This window comes from Monodelphis domestica, chromosome 8 (genome assembly GCF_027887165.1).
Source record: "Monodelphis domestica isolate mMonDom1 chromosome 8, mMonDom1.pri, whole genome shotgun sequence".
NCBI lineage: Eukaryota > Metazoa > Chordata > Mammalia > Didelphimorphia > Didelphidae > Monodelphis > Monodelphis domestica.
Genome location: NC_077234.1, coordinates 203,671,089 through 203,690,434, shown reverse-complemented (window position 1 = coordinate 203,690,434; position 19,346 = coordinate 203,671,089). Strand labels below are relative to the sequence as shown.

The 19,346-nt window shown below is 36.1% G+C and overlaps 1 protein-coding gene across 8 annotated transcripts in view; it reads left to right on the top strand.

Moving 5' to 3' along the window:
- Nucleotides 1-19,346, top strand: part of TMEM131 (transmembrane protein 131) — a 264,070-nt gene that overhangs the window by 234,149 nt on the left and 10,575 nt on the right. For all 8 annotated transcript variants that reach the window (XM_056808387.1, XM_056808386.1, XM_056808388.1 and 5 more), the window contains 9 exons: nucleotides 614-680; nucleotides 2,817-2,968; nucleotides 3,234-3,376; nucleotides 4,093-4,279; nucleotides 6,817-7,002; nucleotides 7,627-7,785; nucleotides 8,542-9,107; nucleotides 15,282-15,457; nucleotides 17,608-17,741. In XM_056808387.1, coding sequence (XP_056664365.1) covers nucleotides 614-680; nucleotides 2,817-2,968; nucleotides 3,234-3,376; nucleotides 4,093-4,279; nucleotides 6,817-7,002; nucleotides 7,627-7,785; nucleotides 8,542-9,107; nucleotides 15,282-15,457; nucleotides 17,608-17,741 — 1,770 coding nt within the window. The remainder of the gene's footprint in view (nucleotides 1-613; nucleotides 681-2,816; nucleotides 2,969-3,233; nucleotides 3,377-4,092; nucleotides 4,280-6,816; nucleotides 7,003-7,626; nucleotides 7,786-8,541; nucleotides 9,108-15,281; nucleotides 15,458-17,607; nucleotides 17,742-19,346) is intronic.

The window sequence follows — 19,346 nt, the reverse complement described above, 5'->3', positions numbered from 1 at the left end:
CCCTTAACCACACCACTAGGAGCAATTCTCTAATGCTACAAATGACAAAAAAGGACCTGACTGACATAATTGGTGGGGATTTTCTTCCAATGAGAGATCACAGGCCCATGTCCATGACTCCATCTCTATTTGATAGAATTGGAACGCTTTAGGAAAATTTAGTATTTTATTGACATTATGTAAAGGAAGCAGTTCTTGAGTAGAGATATAAAACAAATTTAAATCTGATACAATGTAAAGAACACTTAATATCTAGTCATCTGGCCTGGTGTCAGCTCTCAGCTGTGCTACTTACTGGCTTTAAAACCTTGGGGAGGTTAAGCTGTTTGGGTCTCAGTTCCCTGTTACCTTCAAAGCCCATTTCAGCTCTAAAGATATGGTTCTGTGCTATACTGGGATTTTTAGGGTGAGACCATCAATATGCGATAGAAAAGTCACATGAAGAAAAATAAAAGCAAGTTTCATATGTGGCAGTCTTTATATTTTTGTAATTTTGATTTATCTGCAGTATACTAGAAATAAGAGACATTTTAAGGTATAAACCTGATAGTTCTTTTGCTGAACTTACTGTTTTATGACACTATTTGCAGAGTAATGTATATTTTTATTTTAGGTTTAACTTGAGTAAAATGGCAAATCTTGATTTGAGAACATTAGAATTCCAAGTCTTCAGAAACTGTGTAAGTCTTTAATATTCATAATAAAATTCTAAGAAAATCACATCTGGGGTTGCTACATAACATTTAAGAGAAAAATGTTAAAACACTCTTGGATTTGATTAAATTAAAAATTACTGGTCTCAAGTTGAACTAGAGATTGTTAAAAATGAGAATCAATTTATAAACTAATGGACATAAAAAGACTAGATAGTAATTACATAGAGGGTGGAATGGTAATAATATTTTATGTACTTATATTTGAGTAAGAAAAATGAAATGTTTGGAAACTTAGGAAAGTTCCAGTTAGGTGTATCAATTTATATATTTCTTATTTAAATTAATTAAAATCAAGTTCAATTCATAAAATTTCCCCCTCCCCCAAATTACATTGTTGTTTATTTCCTTTCCAAAAGTCTCCATCTATAAAAGATTATGATCTGTATCTGTTTGATTATTTAAAACTTCATCTTAAAATTTCTACATTTCTATTATAAGTGCCCCTGCCTCCTTCCTACCTTCCCTGCATCATAGAGGGCATCACTCATGAGAGAGATATGTATATATAGATTATGTCTCTCGTGTTTCCATTTTTTATTTCATTCTCTGGAGACATTCACAAGTTATTCTTGATGATGTCTCTTAGTTCTACTCAATTCACTGTTCATTATCCCATGTAGTTCTTTCCAAGTTTTCATTTTTAATTTAAAATTTTAATTACATTTAATTAAAATTTTAGATTATATATATTATGTATTTAAATTATTATTAAACTAAATTTAAATTTAAATTTTTTTTTATTATCCTGCTCAGAGGACAGCTAGGTGGCTCAGTGGATTGAGAACCAGGCCCAGAAATGGGAAATCCTGGATTCAAATCTGGCCTCAGCCACTTCTTAGCTATGTGATCCTGGGCAAATTATTTAATCTCTAGTGCCTAGCCCTTACCACTCTTCTGCTTTGGAACCAGTACATAGTATTGAAATTCTAAGACAAAAGGTAAAGGGTTTTGTTTTGTTTTTTTAATTAACCTTCTCATAGTTTCTTATGGCTCAGTGTAGTATTCAGTCATTTACAACAATTTGTTTAGCCATTCCCCAATTGATGGACATCCTCTGAGTTTCCAGTTCTTTGCCACCACAAGGAGGACTGCTATGAATATTTTGGAAGATCCCCCAATTGATAAATGAATAAAAAGATATGAACAATTCTCAGATGACGAAACCAATATAGGTATAGGAAAAGAAATGCACTAAATTATTACTGATTGGAGAAATGCAAATAGAGAGGTGCAAAACAATTTTAAGATATCATCTCACACCCATCAGATTAGCTAAAATGACAGCTATTAGAGAGGATGTAGGGAAAAGAGGGCACTAATATATATTATATACATATAAGTTATATACTATTGCTAGGACTGTTTCCCAAGGAGATCAAGGAAAAGAAGAGAATCCATTTAATAAGCTTTCAATTAGTATCTTGATTGTTCTGCGGTACTGGATTACTATCTCCCCAATAGAGCATATGTAATCCTCGCTCAGTGCCTCTGCTTACAATGTTGTTGCTGGTTATGTTCCCTTTCTCTGATAAACTGTGCACACCTTTCCCAAAGCTGGTCGTACCATACCTCTTCCAGTAAAGCTTCTCTGAGTGTTCTAGCTCATAGTAGTCTCTAGTTTCTCTGAGCACAGAAAGTCAGAGCAATTACTCTGTTCCCTCATTTGACACTTACTCACTTCAACATTTCAAGTACTTAATATACTTAAGAGGAAGCACCTTGAATGGACTTGAGGCAGCACAATTTAATGGAAAGGGCCTTAGATTTGAAGTCCAAAGATAAAGGTTCACAAAGTAGAGGCTGTTATTATCCTTGTCTTCAACTTGAGAATTGAAGAAAGTATGTCACAGAGAGGCTAAAGTGGCAGGCTTAGGGTCATACAACTAGTTAGCATCTGAGGCAACATTTGAGCTCAGGTCTTATTGACTCCAAGTCTGACACTTCAGCCACTGTACTACCTAGCTGTTATTGAATATTTTCAACAGAATCTATTTTGGTCTAAACATGTAGACATTTAGATGTTAACCATATTAAGCTATGTTATAACACTAATTTTTTTTTTAACCTGTTGACTGTTTGTTTTTTTCTGATTGATGCAAGGTTCATCCATTGCACAGTACAGCTGGATTTTCTGAAGGACTGTCTCGACATTCAGTTTTAAATATAATTTTAAAACCTGGAGAAAAGAAATCTGTCAAAGTAAAATTTACACCTATCCTCAACAAAACAGTTGCTTCTTTAATCATAATCAGGTATGTCTCTCTGATTTAGGATTGAGTGAATTCTGTAGTACATATATAAAAAGCCTTAAATAAATGTTTCAGAAATGAGTTTAAGCCAAAAAATTATGCAAATTATTCCCATGATAGATCTACAATGTGATTAAAATATTTTTCTAAGCTATACACTTAGTATGCTATGTAATACAGTTTGAACAATAAGAAATGCTTTCTGTTTTTATTAAATAGGTAATAGATTGATATATTTTTAAAGTATGTAATTTTTATTCCTATATAGAAATAATTTAACTGTGGTGGATGCTGTAATGGTACAAGGACAAGGAACAACTGAAAACATAAGGATTGCAGGCAAGCCTCCAGGTCCAGGAAGTTCCTTACGGTTTAAAATCACAGAAGCTTTACTGAAAGATTGTTCAGATAGTGAGTATTTCAAAAAATTCCAAAGGCATGGATTGAAACCTTTCCTGCTACCTAGTCATGCACTTTTATATGTTTATATGAATAACAACTTGAGATGTAAATCCTTGATTTATTTTCAAAACTAAAAAGGTTCTTTGGATTTGGTCCAGAAATGGACATTGAAATTAAGCTTGCATTAAGTATATGGTAACATGCCTTAGTTTAAATACAAGTAGATTTATGCTGTGGCAAAATTTCTCATTTCCAATCTTGCCTGTCGAGACCGAATTATTTTCAGGTTGAAGATATATTCCTAAGAGAAATTTGATCATTATTCTATTATTTAGAATTTCTCTAAGAAATACTTCATTATGAAAATAATCATTTATGGGGGCAGCTAGGTGGCTTAGTGAATTGAGTCAGGCCTAGAGACCCCTGGGAGATCCTGGGTTCAAATCTGGCCTTAAGATACTTTCTAGTTCTATGACCCTGGGCAAGTCACTTAACCCCATTGCCTAGCCTTTAACCACTCTTCTGCTTTGGAACCAAGGCAGAAGGTAAGGATTTATTAAAGAAAAGAAAGAAAGAAAATAATCATTTAGTCATTTCATCTTACAGTATTATTTTGCATTAAGTGAATGATAAACTCATTTGCTGAATATTATTAAATTCCAAATCATGAAGAGGCAAGAATTCTTCAAAGTCCTAATTATTTTTATTTGTCTTGTTTTATTTAGAGATGAAATTAAAAGAACCAAATTTCACACTGAAGAGAACATTCAAAATTGAAAATACTGGGCAACTTCAAATTAATGTAAAGTCCATTGAAATCAGTGGCTATGCATGTGAAGGATATGGATTTAAGATTGTTAATTGTCAAGAGTTTGTGCTAGGTGTCAATGCCTCTAAAGACATTGTTATATTGTAAGTAATTTTTCATTATTTAAAAGAAGTATTTTCTCATGAGTTCTCCTGCTGAAGTCCCATAAATGTTTTTACAGTATTTTCATCATTTTATTATAATTAACAATGGGTTTTCACTACTTATTAAAAAAAATTGCATCATATACAGGATCATTCATTTTTTTAGGATCATTGATTTTGCCAATAAGCATGATAGTAATATGTGATGTGCTTTATTTTCCAGCTAATTTAATCTCTCTTCTGCTTAAATTATTAAAGGTTGCTTTATCTCTTACAGAGATTAACTTACAACTACATATAAAAAACCCTGTATTAAATATGACTTTTAACCCTTGAGTTTAATAATAATTGAACCATGAAGAGCCATTTATTGTGTGTAACCCATGTGCAGGATGATACAGAGTTGTGTTTTGAGCACTTGAGGAATATACAATCTAGTTAGAGAGCCAGAGTATTTACATAAAAAGATAATGAAAAGTAGCTTGTGATAGTAAAGTGTAGTAAAGACAGGTAAATACAGCCAATCCACAACATTTGTGACTTCAAGCATTCACATGATTTTATTTGTATCCTCATTGTCACTTTTGCAACTACACAGCTATGTGCAGTAAAGAAAAAAAAAAAGAGAATTTTGATATATGCAGATTTGGGGAGTTCTTTGTATCCTACCTACAATGCCCTTCACTGGTCTTGGTCACCCTACTGTTGTAAAGAGCTCCCCATATATCAGAAGTATTGGAAGTGATGTCAGAACCTTCATCAGACTCAGCATTTTCTAACAGCTCCCTCACCCTTGGTTTTCAGGGGGTAGACAAGATAGAATGGTTTACAGCAGTATTGTCTGAAATCAGTATTGGGTTTGTTTCGGTGGTTTTTTTTTCTCTTCAGATGAGATGTTTGACACCAGATTGGTAACATGCAAGAAAAAAATATTTTGCATGTTACCAATTTTATTTTGTATACTGTATTTTATAAGTTATTTAATAGTTACTGTATTGGGAAAAGTGCATATTAACAATATTTTGTTATTAAGACTTGTATACATAAAAGTGTATTTTCAGCCATCTCTAGTGAAAGATTCCAGTTTTTGTGGTTACAGGAAACTAGCCCCATATTTCCAGTAGGTTCACTATATCAACATTTGCATTTTTTACATTTGTGCCATTTTCTAAGAATACTCCATGAAAGTTGAGGATTGATTGTAGAATAGAAATTCACAAAAGGAATGCATTATTCTGGACTGGGATATTCAGAAAAGATTTTTTGGAGGAGGTTAAAACATCATCTAAATATTGACTTGAAGAAAGAGCAGAAGTAGAGCTAAACTAGAGTGCATTCTAGTAAAAGGAAATAACATAAATAGAACAGAAGAGAAAGAACAGTGTTTGATATGTTCATTGAATAGATCAATTTTCCTAGATTGCAGAGGTTGTTTCAGGGACATACGATTTGGAGAGAAAAATTCTAGCCAGGTTACATATTTTAAGGGTTAAAATTAAGGATTTGACTAAAATATATGACTCAAATTATTATTGCTCAAAGTCGAAGTGACCATTAATAGCTTTTATTTACAAAAGAGGTGGAAAGAGTGAAAGTGGAGAAATACAAAAGGGTAGAGAAGACATTTACCTATTTAACCAGGACTTGTTGATCTTCAACTGGAATTAAACTCTCCAGAAGATAGGAAAGGAAAACCTGCTATCCACTGACCTAAGTTCCCTCCAAGAGGCAGGTCAAAACAATGACTAGAGCTGAAAGTGATTCCTGAGGCCAACTTTCTTCCTTGAGCCGATCTTCTTCTTCCTTCTTGGAGTCAACTTCCTCCTTTCAACCCAGAAATTTAGGACCTTTTATAGTGGGTTCTTGTCTCTTCCCCTTTTCACAGGGACCAATCACAACTTCCAGGGGACAGTGTTTGTGGGAACCAGTTTTCACCTTCTGATGGTCAGTTTCTTTCATCAAAGAGGTTCACAATTTCCTGATTAAACAATGTCTGTGGGTGTGAACTCTTAAAAAATTTCACAAGTTTCTGAGTTATCACCCATTTTCTAGAGTTATCATTCATTTTAGCAAGTGACTTATGAACTCCCTTAGTTAGTGTTCACACTTCACAATATAGAGCGTTTGTTTTTGAACAAAAGAATTCTATCTATATAGCAGTGTTTTAGGGAGATTACTATAGCAGGAATATAAATATAGAGTAGATTAAAGGCCCAAGACAAGAAGACTAGTTAAGAAATGATTGAAGTAGGTCTACCTTGAGACACTGAGTCTAGACTACAGGAACAGTAGTTGGGAAAAAAAAAGAAGTGAATAAAGAACAGGCAGGATTTGCTTAATTAAAAAAAAAAAAAGACCTATATGCCTTTGTCTGAATTCATTGCTATGGGGGTCCCTGATATGCTCTAACTTTGATTTTATCTCCTCAGACTTACATGGTATCTTCCTATTCCCATTGTGAGTCTAGTTTAGGATTTTAACTGCCAAGTGGTATCATTTAAAATACATTAATCCTTACTGCCATAATTCTCTTTTAGGTTTACACCTGATTTCACTGCCTCCAGGATTATTCGTGAACTGAAGTTCATAACAGCTTGTGGCTCTGAATTTACTTTTATATTGAATGCATCCCTTCCATATCATATGTTAGCAACATGTGCAGAAGCCTTGCCCAGACCCAACTGGGAATTGGCATTGTACATAATCATCTCAGGAATAATGAGGTACTATACCAGATGCTTTTTTACAATAGGTTGGAATTTAATGATCATGGGACATATTCAGTAAGCAAAAGGAATTTTCCCTACCATGAATTGTCATATGTCTTTGATAATTAAGTAGTTTTATCTCTGAAAAAGGTATTATCAATCAGTTCCATTAGATGAAATTACTAAAAATGATTAGTGCATAATGATTTTGAAAGAAAATAATTAAAACCAAAAATTCCCCTCTAACCATCCTATTTTATTTTTCTTTTGCCATATCTTTTACTGGAAAGATAATTTGTGAAATTGATTTGTTAATTTTATGTAAAAGACAAGTAGGAAAGTCAAGTTTCTACTTGGCAGAAAAGAAATAAATCTCATAGAGGGGTCACTCTTAAGGTAAACCAGAATTCCATTTAGCCCAAAACTATATAAAATAGATATATGCTTTTAATCTTTAATCCATAAATTTTTTTGCATATTTTTCATCTGTCTCAAACAAAACTTGATAGAGGCAATATTTTTTTTGTGTTATAAAATTGATTGACCACCAAGGTACTATGCATTTGCTTTATTGTACTGTTCGGTTTCTTTATCCTGATATTGGCAATATTGATACCCCAACTTTTTGGTCTCCTGCAGTGTACTCTTTCTCTTGGTAATTGGAACAGCCTATTTAGAAGCTCAAGGAATTTGGGAACCATTTCGAAGGCGTCTGTCATTTGAGGCCTCAAATCCTCCCTTTGATATGGGAAGACCATTTGATCTCAGGAGAATTGTTGGTATTTCATCTGAAGGAAAGTAAGTTCATAGCAGTAATAAACCCTACCCACATAGATGCAGCTACTTGTAAAACCTAATCAAATGAGATATTTGTAAAGAACTTAGCACATTGCCTAAAATAGAATAGATAGTATAGAAATGTTGCTTGTTATTATGTAGGGTAAGGCAGACCTAATTCAGATTATTAATTTGCTTTTTATTGAAGCAATGAGTAACAATACACCCATTCCACAAAGTTTTTTGTAATGACAGCTCACAAATCTTTATGTAGATAGGACAATTGTTGTTTTGGAAATTAACTTTATTTCCAGTAGTCTTCTCCTGAAGTATTTTGTATTAATGATGAATTGGCCACGGAAGATCATCTTTTTAATTCAGTAATATTGAAAATACAACACACTAATATGGAAATCTGTTTTGCATGTCTTCACATGTATAATTAATAACATTGCTTGCATTCCCAGTGAGTGAGAAGGAGCAGGTGGGGAGGTAGAGGATTTGGAACTTAAAATTTAAGGAAACAATCAGAATATTAAAAACAAATAACACCATTTTAAGAAGAGAAAAAATATGCCATTTATGAATTTCATATAGATATGAATTGTTGATTCACCAACTGTTATTCTCCATGCTGTGTCCTTTCTCCTGGCAAATAATGCTGTAGTTTATTAATCATTGAAGAACTCTTTGAGCCCTAATTTCTTAGTGTAGTTCTTTTGAAGCAGGAGCACATTTTTAGTCTGTTTATCCTCACAATAATTGGTCCTTTTTCAGCTTGAACAGTCTTGGATCTGACACCAATCACAATTCTGGCAGGGGAATTTATGGAACAGGAGGTTCCTCATCCAGGTCAAGTTCAGGAAATCATAAGCACTGTAATCCATCAGTTCATCTGCACAGCAATAGAAACTCATCTGATGTTGAAAATTTCAAATCCAAAAACAATTCAAATATTAATAGCAGGACTTCTGCACAGTCTGCTAACAGAACAGGTACCTTAGCCTTGGATTCAAGTACAGTCACACAGAGTCACACAGCAGGCAGAAGGTCCAAAGGAGCAAAGCAGAACCAGCACCACAGTCAGGTCCTGCTGGAACAGCACTCCTCACCTCCACCAACAGTGCCTCAACAACAGGAGCATCATCCTGAAAGCTCCGTGCCCCCTCCGCCACTTGCTCACCCTTCCCACCCAGAATGTGCCAGCAATTTAAGACACAGCTCAGAAGATTCAGATATCACCAGTCTTATAGAAGCTATGGACAAAGATTTTGATCACACAGAATCCCCATCACTAGATGTATTTACAGAGCAACCTCCATCTCCAATGTCAAAAAACAAAGGTAATAAGACTCTTTTTCTTTGGTACTAAGAATTTGAGACCTCTCATCACAATAGTTATGGTAACAGAATAAACATATCAGTTGACATCTTCCACAAGGATATGTCTTCAAATTAGATACCTACATCTTATCTTTTCAAAATAGTCACAAAAACAATTTTTTTCCCAACAGTTTAAGATTGCTTGTAAAGCAGATATTTATTACTCATGGGCTGTGTTTTGTACTTTAACCCTCAAGATTCTGTCTTAGCTGCAGGGAAGGTTAGTCTTTTCTTGTTTAGTGAGTATGCATTCAGTGTTAAGGGTGTGATGAATAATTCAGATCTCACCCCCTGCCCCTGACCTTCTATAGATATGTGATCCTGGGCAAGTTATTTAACCTCACTGATCTCCAGGAAACTGATGTGCTAAGTAATAGATGGGTAGTTATGGTGGAAGCTAATAGAATGGCAGATCCTTCCCATTATTTCCATGGGTTTGGTGGTAGCAGCACTGAAGAGTAAAGTGATATATTCCAAATCTTCACATGAGAGGGCAGGATCTTTCCATTGCCCCTTACTTTTTTTTTTTAAACACTGACCTTCCATCTTAAACTCAACACTGTATATTGGTTCTAAGGCAGAAGAGTGATATGGGCTAGGCAATGAGGTTCAAGTGACTTGCCCAGGGTCACACAGCTGGGAAGTGTCTTAGGTCAAATTTGAACCCAGGATCTCCCAATTCTAGACCTGGCCTTCAATCCACTGAGTCACCCAGCTGCCCCCTTTCCCTTACTTTTTATTGAAAAATCTGGGTTACTCCTGATTTTCAAAAGCAACATGTGAATAAAGCTATAAATGGCCATTAATAATGCTTTGATTTTTAAATTGATCTCTGTAGCAGCAGCATGACAGAGAGGCAAAAGCATTGGCTTGACAGTAAGGCAACCTGGACTCAATTTCCATCTCCAGTGTGATTTTTGTGACTTTGAACAAGTTGTAGCCTTCCTTCCTGGGCTTAATTCCCTCATCTGTAGAATGAGTGGTAGAATTGTATGGCTTCTGAAGCCTCTTCTAGCCTGCATATATAATCCTACATTCCTACTACATAGAACAGATAGAATTATGTCCATTTCTCTTGGAAATTCAGTACATTGAGTTAGTTTAAAGGTACAGTTTGGGCATGTGATCTCAAAAACATTCGCCAATGCTGGTATGTAGTTTAGTACAATATAGTACAGTATGGTGTGATATAGCAAAAAGAACACTAAACTGGTGGGGCAAGAGCCCTAGATGTGAAGCAAGCTTCTTCTTTGCACATGTTGGATAACTGGTCACATTCCTTCTAGTCCTCAGTTTCCACATTTATAAACTGATGCAATTGTATTAGATGATCTCTGAGGTTCCCCACTAGCATTAACATTCTCTGATTCTTGACAGCTTTTGAGTGAACAATTTCTCAATGGAGGCAGGAGTTAAGAGTAATATAGTTTAAAAACTTCATATAAGACTTTAAAAACTTTTTTTTTCTGTGTTTATGAAACAATAATACTTCCTGTCTCACAGAAGAAGAAATAAGGAGACGTGAACTATTTTTCTCATTTTCATACATTGTTCAGGCATACCCTATCTGACTTTTTCCTTTCCTTAGTCTGCTTCTTGCACCCTCTGCCTTTCTTCCTGGAATACAGGGCAGGGTACCTCCCTAGCAGCAGTTTTTTGATGGTCTGTACTAGTTTCTCTCCACCAATCAGCAGACTAGTTTTCTTGGGGCAAAATAGAGAGGTAGCCATCCCTTGGGAGGATTTTATACTGGCATAACATTACTAGGATAATATAATGTATTTAATCTATGATACTGTGGAGTGAGAGGAACAATATAATGCACTTGTGTATGGCCAGTCTAGTCAAGAAGAGAGCTCAATAATATAAATTACATCCAGCTTGTGTAATCCTTTGTGGTATTTATTGTAGTGTTGGGGAAGGGTCATGGGACTTGGAAACTTAGATTCCAAAATAGTTGTGTTTCCATGGCAAATTACTTAAACTCCTCTGAGCCTGTTTTCTCATCTATACAATAGAGATTACAATATTTGCACTACAGTGTTGTTGTGAAGAAAGCTTTTTAAACCTGAATATAAGTTATTATATTTATCAATTGTAAGGCTTCCTTTACACACTGTGAATTTTGTTAATTTGTGCAAGATTGGGTGTTGACTTATCTAGGCAGTGACTACAATTAGAGGTGACCAGTTTTATGAGAGAAGATTTTTATCACCACAGGGCTTGAAAAATGTAAAGATTCAGACCTCTCTAAGATTTACTTTAACTGTGATTTGAACTATATCAAAAAATCAAGGACCTACATCTTTATTAGTGTGGGAACTCCATCCAGAACAGATAGTGATGATCAGTCTATAACTTTTAGCCTGAAACCAAGAAAGGTTAAGGGACTTAGCCAGGGTCAGACATCTAGAGATTGGATGTAAACACCTATATTCCTGATTCCAAGTCCAACATTCCTGCTCAATACACCTTTGCTAGTTTCAGTTAATGAAATTTTCAGTGTGTTCCGATTCAGATCAACAATCAGTCAGGAACTATTTATTAAATAGCAGTCTTGAGCAAGACCCTGCTAGAGTTAGAAGTACAAAGAATGGGAAATTTCCTACCTGTGATGAGTTTACATTTGTTTTAACAAGTACACACATACAGCATAAATATGAAGTTAATAAATACAACTACATACAAAGAATTTAAATATGAGGTAGTTTGGAAGGAAGGCATTAGCATATGGGGAGATCAGGAAAATCTTCATGCCCAAGATAATGCCTGAGCAACACCTTAGGAGGAAGAGAAGCACTGTGAGACCAAGGGCATTACAGACATGGGAAGGAGAATAGAATAGCCCAGTGCAAAGACAAAAGTGGAGTAATATGTGAGAAAGAATAATATCCAACAACGCTGAAAAGACAGTGTGGGACCTGACTGTGCAGAGCATAAACAGAGCAGTTTATATTTGATCTTAGAGGCAATAGGAAACCCCTGAGTTGGTTGTCTCAGGGAGTCACATGTCGTATTTGAACTTAAGGGAAATTATTTTGGCAGCATTTTATGGATGATGGACTAGATAGAGTGCAGAGTTACTGAAGGCAGGAATACTAATTAGGTTGCTGTTGCAATACTGTCATCAAGAAGTAATGAGGACCTGACCTATCATAGTTGTATCAGTGGTGAGAAAGGTTTGGATGAAAGAGATGCTGGGAAGTGAGATAGCAAGATTTGACACTGATTGGATTTATAGAGTGAGAAAAAGTAATAAATTCAGAGTAAACCTGAAATTTTACAAACCTGGGACACTGGAAGCGTGGTGATGCCTTCTATAGAATAGAAAAGTTTGGAAGAGGGGAGGGTTTTGTGGGGAAAGAGAATGAATTAAGTTTAAGACTTATCCAAGATGTCCACTTTGAAATGTCCAATAGGTAGTTACTTATCTAGGACTGAAGCTCAGGGGAAAGGCTAAGACTATATCTAGATCTCAGAATCACCTACACAGAGATGGCAGTTAAACCCACCGAGGCTGATAAATTCACCAAAAGAAAAAATGCAGAGCCAGGACCCACCTAACATTGCCTTTTTGCCATGTGGCTTTTGTACCTCACTTGTCCCTGACTGAAACTCTCAGACAAGTAGTTAAATTCTCAAATACCACACCCATGCCCTTCATATCCTAGTTGCTCTCTGTCCATGCTCTCCAGTCAGGCCTCTGGTGGACTATGAGGTAAGAACCTCTTACCCACATAGCCAAGAGTCCACCTCGTAGGTCCCATTCTCACTCTGGGTCTCTCAGGCCGCTTCCTGCCCTCCAGCTTTCTGATGATGAACACAACCCTTCTTCAGTGCTCTGTTATAGTCAGCTTCAACATTTAACCTGGACTCTCTTCTCTGTCTACACCTCTCTTTGATGTTCTTTAACAGATGTCCCTTCCCACCATATGGCCACTAGCCTAGTTTAGGCCCTCCTCATTTCTCACATAGCCTCCTAATTGGTACTCCCCTGCTTCCATTCCCTCACCAATTCACCCTCCACACAACTATCAGACTAATCTTCTACTAAAACAAACTCCTCCAAATGCACAAGAGATCTCATTCTGTCCTCTCTTATCTTCAATCTCTTCCTGTCTACTAGCTGCTTCCCTCCTGCCTCCAAACATGCCTCTCTCCCCACAAAAGTATCTCACTTTATATATTGATACTTGCTAGCAACCATGTTGCTATGTCTCTCCTCCCTTTGGTGGCTAAACTCCTATTCTTACAAGTGCCTCAGGGCGGCAAGGTGCTCAGTGGAGAGAGCACCAGACCTGGAGACAGGAGGTCCTTGGTTCACACTTCCTGGTTGAATGGCCCTGGGTAAGTCACTTAACCCTAGTTGCCTAGCCCTTACTGCTTGTCAGCCTTAGAACCAACAATTTAGTATTGATCCTAAGACAGAAGGCAAGGGTTTTCAAGTGTCTCTATTTCCTTTCCTCTCACATCTGGCTTATGATTTCATCATTTAACCCAGTGCTCTCTCCAAAATTACTAACAGTACCTCAGTTGTTAAATTGAATAGCCTCTCAATGACTATTCATCACCCTCCTTTTCTTGGTATTATCTTCTCTGTAGCTTTTGATGACACTCCCTTCTCCTCCCACTTGACCTCTCCCTTCAGCTCTTTCACAGTATCTTCGTCCAAGTCATCTCCATTGATCATGGTTGTTCCCCCAGGACTCTTTCCTGGATCCTTCTCCCTCCATGATGGTTCTCCCTCATGCTGGTTGGTGATCACATCCTCTCCTATGGATTTTCATCTCAACCTAGCTATCTCTAATCTTTCAGTTGACCTCAAGTCTTACTTCCTATATTGGACACCTTAAAACTGGATGTCTCTTAAACTCAGCATATCTCAAAAGCATAACACATTATCTTTCCTCTGAAGGCCTCCCTTATCCCACACTTCCTTATTCTGTCAAGAGCACAACTCCCAAGTCATCTAGCCTAGTCAGCTTTGACTCCTCACTATCACACACACACACATACTCCCATTTTACCTCCTTAACATCTCTCACATGGGCCCCCCTTCTGATACCACCTTCACCTTGATGAAAGTCCTCATCACCTCTTGCCTGAACTATTGCAATGGCCTACTAGTCTCTTCCCCATTTCAGTCTATCCCCCTTGTCAAAGCAATCTTACTAAAGCAAAGGTCTCATAATGCCACCCCCTATTCAGGAAGCTCTAGCGGCTCCCTTTTCTCTCTAGGATCTTTTGGTATTCAGAGGTCTTCAAAATCTGCTTCCTTGCCACTACCTTTCCATTGTTCTTATGCCTTAAACCCAGCTATGGCTTGCAGAGACTACTTCACACTTTTTTCGTTATATTTCCAGTTCCTACCATGGTAGCTTACATATAGCAAAGTTGATAAATGTGAACTAAACTGAACTGAATTTCATTGAAAGACTGTGCTAGTCTCCAGAATGTACCTAAAGAGACAGTGTGCCATGATCTATAAAGAGATGACACCTCTAAGTTGGGAACACAGAAATTCATGTCCTACTCCTGACATACTGGGATTATGTGACCCTAGGCAAATCATCTCATTTCCCAGTGCCCCCAGGTAATTCTCTAAGATTAAAACTGTCAGCACAATGAAGAAGTTCCTTCCTTGGAAATTCTCTCTACTAATGAAATTACAAATCCAGAACAATAGTAACAAAAAGTTAAAGCTTGTTTGGAGACCTCCAGATAAATATCTAAACTATGATGTCCTCCATTAGTCAAATGCTCTCTCTCCTCATCTCCACCTCTTAAGAATCCCTGGCTGCCTTCAAGAAATCAGATGAATGGCCACTTTTTCAGGAGTTTTTCCAGTCTTCCTAGCTCCTAGAGCCTTCCCTCTACTGTATATGTATCTAATTATTTGTATGGTATCTCCATCACAGAATGTAAGTTCTTTGAGGCCAAAGCTGTCTTTGCCTTTCTCTGTATCCCTAGAGCCTGTAGCACTGTATGTAGCACAGTGCCTGTACAAAGTGCATAATACATACTTGCTGATTGGTTCTTAATGGTAATATTTCTTTAGATTTTCTTTTTATTAAAGAAGAATGATAGTTGTGGTTAAAAACTTAGAATTAGTAGTCTTGTTTTATTCTCCATAGGGAAAGGAAAACCTCTTCAGCGCAAAGTCAAACCACTCAAGAAACGAGAGGAGAAAGAAAGAAGAGGAAAGGGGAAGCCACAAGAGGATGAGCTAAAAGATTCTTTGGCTGATGATGACAGTTCTTCTACCACCACAGAAACCTCAAACCCTGATACAGAACCACTTCTAAAAGAGGTATAAAACTACTAAAGCACAAAAGATACTTTCTCTAATTGGAGAGATATCCCATCAGATAGACAGGAATGTTCTAGATAAAAATTAGACTCCAAGGATGTCTGTCATTTAGCATCAAGCAAATCATTTTACATAACTCTCTCCATTTCCCCAGAAGAAAATAAGGGACACTATTACCCTCAGAGTTGTATTAGAGGGAACAATAGTAAGAGAAAGCTCTTTAAAAGTCACAGTTTAACAGAAATCTGTAACTTAAAGAATTTCTTTCAAAATTTGGGTACCAAAGGGAAAAACAGAATCATGATAGGATAATGCACTGATAGTTGCCATAAATTCAGCATATAACAGTGATTCTAAGGAAATTAGCAGACTTTTAATTTTGATATTCAGGATAATACTCTTCAAATTAAAGTATTAGCAGATTCCTTAATGTTATAGTCAAGAATTTGTATTTCACCTTATTTTAAAAGAGTCTCAGTAACATTATTGGCATTCACTAATTTTTAAAAATAAGAGTCTATATTTACCTTTTACTTTTCATATCAAGACGAAAACTGACTTCCAACTTTAACATTTCCTCACATTTATTGTGATTTATATGTATATTTCTAATACTGCATAAAAGTAATGAGTTTAAATCAGTTATAAACAAATTATAAGTTCCGTATTTTACAGCCTTTTCTTTATATTACTTTCAGAGACATTCTGTTATCTTGATAAATGTTTAATATGTTTCAACTCCAATTTAATTGAGAATTCATTGGAAATACCCTCAGTCTAGCCCTTCCTCAACTCTTTTCTAATCTGTCATTACCTCCTAACAACCTCACAAACTGATCATCACCTCTGTATTCATTCTCAGATTATTTTCTCAATCTGTCTATTCTACAGAAATACTTGTCTGTAGCTTTCTATAAAGATTCTACTCACTCTTCAAAGTTTTCTCCCTAAATAGTACCATGCTACTTAAATCACCATTTTTTTCCATTTTCTTAGCCACTCATAGAAGTTGAACTGTCTCAACTCTACCTATTTCACCATTGGCATGTTACTTACCTTCTTCTATGTCACTTTTCTCATATGGGGTTAATTCTTTCATTACCATCATCTACAGGGTGGCTGTGTTAGAATCCACTATAAATTTTTACAGCACACCATATAAATATGAATTACTATAGAACTTTATATCATTTACACATTATAATTATAATTTTGGATAGGTATGACTGGTGACAGCAGCCATATATGTCTCCACAAGTTCCCTATATGTAAAGTGCTCATTAAATAAATTTAATTAAGATATTTGTCAGGAATGGGGAAAATGTGAAGAAAAATATATTTTCCAGGTTATTACTGTGATTTAGCACCCTATAGGTTTGTAGAAATTAATCATCATTAATGATCATGAATTGGAAAGTTGGAAATTGTTTGGAACTGGGCCTGACTTAGACCAGACTCCTGGTCATTTAGATTCACTACAGCAGCAAATGAGACACTCAGGTTGTTCCACACTTAGCCATGGTAGAAGAAGGATATTCCACAAAAATAGGCATTGAGGGCAGCAAGTTGATTTAGCTGATCTCTTGCATCCTTCGTCCATAGCATAGACTCCATTGGCTGCTTTGTATTGAGAGTAGGAGGAAATCTTGAGTTGAGTTCTTAGTCTCTTGAGCCAACAAAGTCTAAGGAGTGTCTTAATATCTTTTAAGGAAAATGTTGCATGTTGGGGTTGGGGAAGAGAAAGGAAGCCTGAAGATGTTATTCTACCACAGAAAGGCAGTGGGAAATGAATTTATTATGTTCAGTCAATTTCAGCACTTAAAAAAAAAAACACTTTTGTTGATGATTGTCTCAATGAAAGTTCTAGATTTTAATGGATTTAGAGATTAATGTACTCCCTTAATAAAAATATCTCTTGAAATGATATTAGATTGTGCTGTTCACCAGATTCCAAGTCCCTCCAAAATAAAGAAATAAACATTTTCTCTTTGAGAAGCTTGGCAAGATAGAACCATTCACACAGAGGTTGAAGATAATCCATTGTAAAGAGATAATGACAGTGGTCATTGTGCTCGTGATAAGGATACAGGTTTATTTGATAATCTTATGTCTAGTCAAACTAAACAGATTATGTGTAACCAATTTCACAGGATCCCGAACGCCAAAAGGGAAAACAAGCTGCACCCGATAAACAGGGAGGTGAAATGTCTCAAGGGAAACAGAAAAGCAAAAAACTCTCAGCAAATGTGAAAAAAGAGACCCCAGCAGATGTAAAGCCCCTCAGGTAACACGCACAAGAAAATCAACACGTATAGAATAATGCTGCTCCAGGCTTCAGGGTGTCCTGGAACCCTCCAAGGTCAGGGAAGTCTGATCACAACAGACAGTGGCACAATGTGTGTCTTGTCTTTTGGCCTTGTTGTTGCAACTTCTCATCTCAAGAACTTAGGGAGACATCAGTGATATGGACCTTACATGCTAAGAGGGCACATGGTAATGTATTGGTGAAAGAGCTCTTGATATGGCATTAGAGATCCTGGGTTCAAATCTCAGCTTTGCTTCTTAATACCAGTGTAACTGTGATCAGATCAGAGAACTTATGTCATCTCAGTTTCTCCATCTTTAAAAATGAGACTGTTGAACTACTTGATCTCTAAGGTCCCTTCCAACTCAAAAAACAGAATTTTTCTTTTTTAATTCATTATAATTGCACCTCTTAGTCACTTGATTTTTCCAGTATTCCTAAGAAACTTTTTAAGACTATAAGGGGAGGGTGGGGGAGCTAGTTAACACAGGATAGAGAGCCCAGCTTGGAGTCAGGAGGACCTAGGTTCAACTCTAGCCTCACACAACTTTCAGCTGTATAATCCTGGCCAATTTACTTAACCCCAATTGCCTCGCCCTTACCACTCTTCTGCCTTGGAACTGATACTTAGTATTGATTCTGAGTCAAAAGGTAAGGATTTTTTTTTTAATGTAAATTTTGCAGAGTACCTGATGCCAAACTCTATTAGAAGGGGATATTCCTCACTAGAAGCTCATAAAACATATTAAAAAACAGGTCCAGTAAAAAAAATTAATAATAATTGAACTTAATATCAAGTAGTATTCTAAGATAGACTGTAATAAAAACTGAAGTTGCACTTAGCATCCATTATGGCTTGGAACTTGCCATAAAACTTAACAGTATTAGATACTATTCAAGGAAATTAGTCATACTTTCTTTTATTTAAAATAATAGTATAGGCCTGTTGCATGGACTCCAAAGACCACATAAACAAAGCTTTACTGTATTTGTTTCATCAGCCTACTGTGTACACTTTGATCTATAAATCTTTAAAATCTCTTTAAAATATGTCAGTGAAGGGCATGATAAACTGGTATTTCAGAGAAAAGAACAGAACAGGAAAAATGCCTACTAATTCACATTGCTTTTGTAAAATTGAAACATGGCATCTACATGCTTTTATTTCATCTAGCCAACATTAGCCACTTTGCTTAATAGAGTCACTTACCCTTTTCAATTAGAGATTTTAAGAAGCCAAAAGGTTTCATAGTAGAGATCTTTCTCTACTTTTGGAAAGTACAGAATAATACAAATAAAATGATTGTCAACTTTAAAATTAAATTCAGACTACCACTACACCAGAAAAGTAATGTGGTCCATCTCTAACCTACAAACACATGTACTCAAATGTCCCTCTTCCTTACCAACACACACTCACACCAACACTACCAGAGACCTTAAAGCAATTCTCACTAGAGCAATTATTTAAAGAGGCAAGAGCTGAAATGGAGCTGTTAGTGGGCTCTGAAGGTAAGTACCAAAAAAAAAAAAACTAAGAAAAGTAGGGATCGCTTTAGAGGATTTAATCCCAGCACTGAACTC